This window comes from Eimeria acervulina, genomic scaffold (genome assembly GCF_000499425.1).
Source record: "Eimeria acervulina Houghton genomic scaffold, Eah_scaff69, whole genome shotgun sequence".
NCBI lineage: Eukaryota > Apicomplexa > Conoidasida > Eucoccidiorida > Eimeriidae > Eimeria > Eimeria acervulina.
Window position 1 is genome coordinate 57,767 of NW_013549655.1, and position 6,652 is coordinate 64,418.

The 6,652-nt window shown below is 47.9% G+C and overlaps 1 protein-coding gene across 1 annotated transcript; it reads left to right on the forward strand.

Moving 5' to 3' along the window:
• Positions 1-285: 285 nt before the first annotated feature.
• On the forward strand, positions 286-5,941 carry EAH_00012490 (uroporphyrinogen decarboxylase, putative; the record flags this gene model as incomplete). Its single annotated transcript, XM_013394681.1, has 11 exons — positions 286-358; positions 987-1,089; positions 1,222-1,276; positions 1,606-1,660; positions 2,477-2,676; positions 2,977-3,084; positions 3,372-3,489; positions 3,832-4,085; positions 4,376-4,456; positions 5,165-5,260; positions 5,789-5,941. 11 exons carry the CDS (start codon positions 286-288, stop codon positions 5,939-5,941), a joined length of 1,296 nt encoding a protein of 431 aa, XP_013250135.1.
• Between the last annotated feature and the right edge of the window lie 711 nt (positions 5,942-6,652).

Sequence of the window (6,652 nt, forward strand, 5' to 3'; positions counted from 1 at the left end):
GCTGCTGCCGCTGCTGCAGTTGCTGTTGCTCCTCTTGCTGCTGCTGCTGCTGTGGAGTTTTCAACGCAGCGCCGGCCCTCAGGCTCCTATCGATAAAGTGAAAGCGCTGCTGTTGAGATGTTGCTGCTGTTGCTGCTGCTGCTGTTGCTGCTTCCCCTGCAGGTATTGCTTCAGGCCACAGCAGTGGCAGCAGCAGCGGCAGCAGCAGCGGCTTCCCAGCGAGATGATTCCTCTTGGTTTGATACTGAGGTGTTTATTATTCAAGCTGCTGCAGTTAAAGAAGCAATGAAAGCCTGCAGCTGCAGCAGCAGCAGCAGCAACTGCAGCAGCAGCAGCAGCAAGGCGTTGAAGCAAGTCGGTGGACGCGGCGCTGCAGCAGCGGAAGTGTCTTGAATTGAAATGAGGCAGCAAACCTTATTAAATTAATTGTTTAATTTATATTCTAAATTGCAGCTAGCTGAGCCCACGTCTTCAGCTTGGGGTCCAGCAGCAGCAGCAGCAGCAGCTGCTGCTGCTGCCGATGTGTGGGGCCCCGTGAGTTGAGTTGGAGTAGCAGCAGCAGCTACAACAACAGCAGCAGCAGCAGGATCAAAAGGTGGCTGACTGAGACCAGGCGAAGGGCCTCAGGGTTTGCTGCAGCAGATGTCGCTTTGCCTTATCCGCCAGCTGCTGCTGCTGCTGCTGCTGCTGGTTGCTGCTGCCTCGCTGTACACTGTGCTGCAGCAGCAGCCAGCACATGCCTTCTGCACCGCAGGGGGTCGGAGGGCCCTGAGCCCTTCGCTTCCATTTCATAGGGGAAGGGCTCTCTGCAGCAGCAGCAGCAGCAGCAGCAGCAGCGGCAGCAACAACAACGTCAAGAACAGCAACAGCAGCAACAGCAGCAACACCTTCTCAATCGAGAGGGCCCTCCGTCCTCTCTTTTCTATCATGGAGGAGACGCAAATTAATCGTCGGTGAGTATCTGCTTTTGCCTGTGCTCTGCCCAGCTAGCAGCAGCAACAGCAACAGCAGCAGCGACAACAGTAGCAGTAGCAGTAGCAGTAGCAGCAGCAGCAACAGCAGTAGCAGCAGCTGTGGGAGTTTGGGGGTGTACGTGGGGCCCCCTTTGCTGCTGCTGCTGCTGCTGCTGCTGCTGCTGCGGTTTTTGCTGTTGCAGCTGCTGTTGTTGCTGCTGCTGCAGCTGTTGTTGTTGCTGTTGTTGTTGCTGCTGCTGCTTGTTAGGAGTGTTGGAGAGGTAGGAGGAGCCGATGCAGCAGCAGCACAAGATGTGCCGGACGTAAGGCTCCCCCCTATAGGGGGCCCTCATGAGCTAAACCCTAAACCCTAAACCCTAAACCCTAAAACAATTGCCTGAGGGGCCCCTAAAGCCATGTATGGGTCCTTAAACCCTAAACCCTAAACCCTAAGATACATCAAGGGATACAGCAGGTTCTTGGGGGGCCCTAGAGGCCCCCATCATAGACTCGTAAACCCTAAAAACCCTAAACCCTAAACCCTAAACCCTAGCCCCAAGGGGAACGTGAAAGACGGAGCTTCTGTCGCCAATCCCCGAATTGGGTTTAGGGTTTAGGGTTTAGGGTTTAGGGTTTATTGGGTTGTGTGCAGGAGACACCGGAGGAGGTGAAGGCAGAGATACGGCGAAGACGGAGATTGAATATGCGTTAGTATTAAACTCTGTTTTGTTTTTAATAAATTTTTTGTTGTTTGTTTGTCTCCTTGTTTATTTGGTTTATATATATAAGGCTTACTGTCTCCTTCACTTTGTTTTATTGTTCCTCTCTTCTGTCTCTGCGTTTGTTTTATGCTGTCTCCTTCTCTTCGTTTGTTTTATTGTATTTACTGTCTCTGTTTGTTTTATACTCTCTTTGTTTGTTTTATATGGCTGACTGTCTCCTCCTTCTCTTTGTTTGTTTTATACTGTCTCCTTTCTCTTTGTTTGTTTGTTTTTTACTGTCTCCTCGTTTTGCCTCTCTGTTTGTTTTATTTTGCTTCTCGTCTCTTCTTTGTCTGCTTCTGTCTCCTGTCCGCTTTGTCTTTATTTGTTTTATTGTGTTTACTGTCTCCTTTGATTTTATTTGTTTTATTATATAATATATATATTATATATATAAATGTTTCATTTTGCTGTCTCTGTTTTTCTTTGTTCTTGTTTTGTTTGTCTATTTATTTATCCCTTTTAATCTTTTTATTTTGAGGTGTATCTGCACCTCTGTTGTCTCCTTTTCTTTATTTTATCAATTTTTGTCTCCTTTTCTACTGTCTGTCTCTACTTTTGCTTTTCTTTGCTTCTGTTTGCTCTCTGACTTTATATTTTTTCTCTTTTTTTTGTTTGTTTATCTCCTTGTTGTTTTGCTTCTGGGCGTTGGTTTGCTGCTTCCGCATGTCGGTCCCCTCTGCTGCTGCTCCTTCTGCTGCTGTTGCTGCTGCTAATGTTGCTGCTGCTGCTGTTGTTGCTGCTGCTGCTGTTTTGCTTCAGTTGCTGCTTCTCGCGTCTTACAGAATGACTCCTTAAGGGTGGCCTTAATGGGGCCTGAAGCATACACCGCATTCGTCTCCTCAGCAGCAGCAGCAACACCAGCAGCAGCAGCAGCAGCAGCAGCAGCAGCAGCTGGCAGCTTCTCTGTACCTGTTTGGGTGATGCGCCAGGCTGGGCGTTATTTGCCTGAGTTCAGAGCCGTGAGGGCTAAACACAAATTCATGACTGTGAGTCTTTTGCTTTGCTGCTGCTGCAGTTCTTCCTGCTGCTGCTGCGGTTGCTGCTGCCGCTGCAATACTTTCTGCAGTGGCTGCTGCTGCTGCTGCTGCAGTTCTTCCTGCTGCTGTTGCTGCTCCTGTTGCTGTTACTGCTCCTGTTGCTGTTGTTACTGCTGTAGCTGCATGTTCGTTGTTTTTTATTTATTCATTTCTATTTCTATTTGCTTATTACTATTTATTTATTATTATTTGCTGCTGTCTGCTTCTTTATTTGTTATTCAGGTTTGTAAGGACCCTCTGCTTGCAGCCGACGTTACGCTGCAGCCGTTTAAACGATTTCCTCTTCTAGATGCTGTTATTATTTTTAGTGATATTCTCGTCTTGCCTGAGGTTATCATTAACCCTAATTAACCCTAATAAACCCTGATAAACCCTCTGGAATGCTGATCCTGTCTAGCAGCAGCAGCAGCAGCAGCAGCTGACTGCAGCAGCAGCAGCATCAGCAGCAGCTGCTGCTGCTGCTGGTGCTGCTGGTGCTGCTGGTGAAGCCAGCTCCCAAAAGAACCCTAAGACCTTAAGCCACTCGCAACAGCACCACCTGTCAGACTCCCCGCATAGCCAGCCTCCAACAATGCGATTTAGGGTTTAGGGTTTAGGGTTTAGGGTTTGCGCGTCAGGCTATGGGGATGCCCCTAACAGTAGAAGAAGGGGAGGGGCCTCGCTTTGGTTGGCGTATAGAAACCCCAGCAGATATTCGGCGTCTAGACACCTCATTTGATGTTGAAGAAAAGCTGGGTAAGGCCATTTAGGGTCTGGGGTTTAGGGTTTAGGGTTTAGGGTTGAGGGTTTATGGGGTGGGGTTTAGGATTTAGGGTTTGGGGTTTACAGGCTAGGATTAAGGGTTTAGGGTTTACTGGATGGGGTGGAGGGTTAAGGGTTTACGCTCAGGCGTTTAGGGTTTAGGGTTTAGGGTTTGGGGGCTAGGGTTTAGGGTTTAGGGCTTCGTCTCGGTTGGCGTGTATTACCCCCTAACGGCGTTGGACTCTCTCGCTGCTTCTTCCTGCTTCACTTCAGCTGCATCTCTTGCACTGTTCTCCCCCGCTGCTGCTGCTGTTGCTGCTGCTGCTGCTGCTGCAGGGTATGTATTTGATGCTATTTATACAACGGCGGAGCAGCTAAAAGGTGCAGTACCTGTGATAGGGTTTAGCGGGGGCCCCCTGACTTTGTTTTGTTATATGGTGGAGGGGGGGGCCTCTAAGAAGGGCTTGCAGCGAGCGAAGGAGTTTCTATTTAAATACCCGGAAGAAAGTTTGCTGCTGCTGCAGCAAATCGCAGCAGCAGCAGCAAAGTTCCTCAGCAAACAAGTGGAAGCAGGAGCCCAAGTGCTGCAGGTGACTACTGAACACAACAAACGCCTTCTACGCATTCTCTTTTCCTGCTGCTGTTGCTGCTGCTGTTGCTGCTGCTGCTGCTGCTGGTGTTGTTGCTGCTGCTGCTGCCAGCCGAACACAACACATTCCTTCTTCTTCGCCCGTCAACGCATTCTCCTCACCCTGGTGCTGCTGCTGCTGCTGCTGACAGCTAAGCATAACCCACTTCTCCTGAAAAGCAGATCCTCCACCATACATTCTTCTTATCCTACTGTTGCTGCTGCTGCTGCTGCTGCTGCCGCTGTTCGCAGGTCTTTGATACGAACGCGGGTTTCTTTGCCCCTGAGCAATACGAAGAGTTCGGCGTCCCCTTCATGAATCAAATCGCGCAAGTGAGTTGCTGCTGCCTTTGCTGCTGCTGCTGCTGCAGGTGTTATTCTAGCTGCTTCGGCTGCCGATCTCGTTGCTGCTGCTGTTGCTGCAGCTGTTATTCTAGCTGCTGCTGTTCTAGCTGCTTCTACTGCTGCTGCGGTTATCCTGTTGTTCTCTCTGCTGCTGCTGTTATTCTGTCTGCTGCTGCTGCTACTGTTATTCTAGCTGCTGCTGCTGCTGCTGCTGCTGTGGCGCCCCCACGGCGTTAGCTGCTGCAGATGCAGGTGTTGTCTGCTGCCTCATCTTTATCTTTTTCTTTTTTGTTTGCAGTCTTTTGCTGTCTTTTTATTTGAAATATGTTTCTTTATTGTCTTTTCATTTGTTTTAGTTGTCTTAGGGTTTGTTGCCCCTCTATTTGTCTCTTTCCTTTGTCTATATTTGCGTTTGTTTATATTTATTTTTTTGTTTCTCTGCTTTTTTTTTGTGTAGCAGCACTTCTTGTTTTATTTTTGTGTTTTGTTTGTCGTAAAGCCAACTAAAGAATTATTTTTTGTTTGTTTTTCTTTGTTTTTCTGTTTTTCTTCGTCTTTTTTTGTTGTTTTCAAATTAATGCATCCATTGATGCATTACTTTTTGCGTTTTGTTTGTTTACTCGTCGTCATTTGCAGTTTTTATAATTTTTCTTTATTTTTTTATTCTTTTTATTGTTTTGTTTTTGTTTTTTTCAGGCTTTGTCTGTCTCCTCTCCAGGCGTCCCTGTAATTGCATTTGCAAAGGACCGCCCTTCAGAATCTTTTGTGTCTTCTTCTTTTGCTGCAGTTGGGGTGTCTTGGAGCAGCGAGAGAAGTATAATTAAGCAGCGTTTTCACAGAGTTGCTGCTGCTAATAATTCAATTAAATGCATACAAGGAGACCTGGACCCCCAAATTTTGTATGCCCCTGATATAACTATACAAAAAGAAACAGCACGCATGGTGCGTTATACACCCTCAATCGCAGCATCAACATTAACAGCAGCAGCAGCGGCAGTGACAGCAGCAACAGCAGCAGCAGCAGACGCCCTGTACTCATCAGCAACTCGCCATACTGCAAACAAAAAATTCACAAAGACATTACCTTCACCGGCATTTACTGTTGTTGCTGCTGCTGCTGCTGCAGTTTGTCTATGGTGCTGCATTTCTTTGAGGAATGTCTTATGTGTCCTAGCGGCAACAGCAGCAACAGCAGCTGCTGCTTCCTGTCTTGTGTGCTTGAATCCCTTCCCCCTCCTCTCTACACCACGTGCTGCTGCTGCTCCGCTGCTGCTGCTGCTGCAGTGTATATGAGAGGTGGTGGGGTTGTGTTTGCTGCAGGTGCGGGCTTATCAGCCTGGTCGCTACGTTGCGAATTTGGGGCACGGCATGGAGCCCTCAATGGACCCCCACAAACTGGGGGTCTTCATAAAGGCAGTGAAAGACACTGCTGCACAAATCCAGAAAGAACAACAGGCCAAGACAGCTACCTAGACAGCTAGCTAGCTAGCTAGAGAGCTAGCGCCCTAGTGAGGTATACGGCTAGCTAGAGAGCGAGAGAGCTCTTTATGAAGCTAAAGAACTAGCTAGCTGTTTATCTAAAACGCTAGCTAGCCAGCGAGGTAGCTCTCGAACTAGCTAGCTAGAGAGCTGGCTAGATAGTTAGAAAGCTAGCTTTACATCCAGCTAGCTAAATACCTTGCCAGGTAGTTTGCCTGCAAGCTATAGCTTGCAGGAGCGAACTCCCGTGTATTCGCTTCAGCTTGACTAGCTAGCTATCTAGATGGCTAGCCAGTACGTTAGCTAGCTAGCCAGTACGCTAGCTAGCTAGCCAGTTTGCTAGCTACATAGCTAGCTAGCTAGATGTCGTGGCAATTTCTCAGCGTTTCTTCAGCTAGCTAGCTAGCCAGCTAGCTTGCTAGCTAGCTAGCTAGCTAGCAAAATAGCTAGCTAGCTGCCCTTTCTGCGTTTGACTACGTTTGCTGAGAAGGGCGCCCGCTCTGCAGCGGCTGTTTTTTAATTTGCTGCTCTGAACATTAAATTGATTTAAATAGACAAAGAGAAATAAAAAATTTGAAATGGCAACAGAACCTCCCTCTATGCTGCAGTGTACGTACAAATCCTTCTCTTCACCTTCTGCTGGCGTGGGGGCCGGGCCCCCCACCCCCAACAGGAATAGATATTTATTATTATTATATATATATA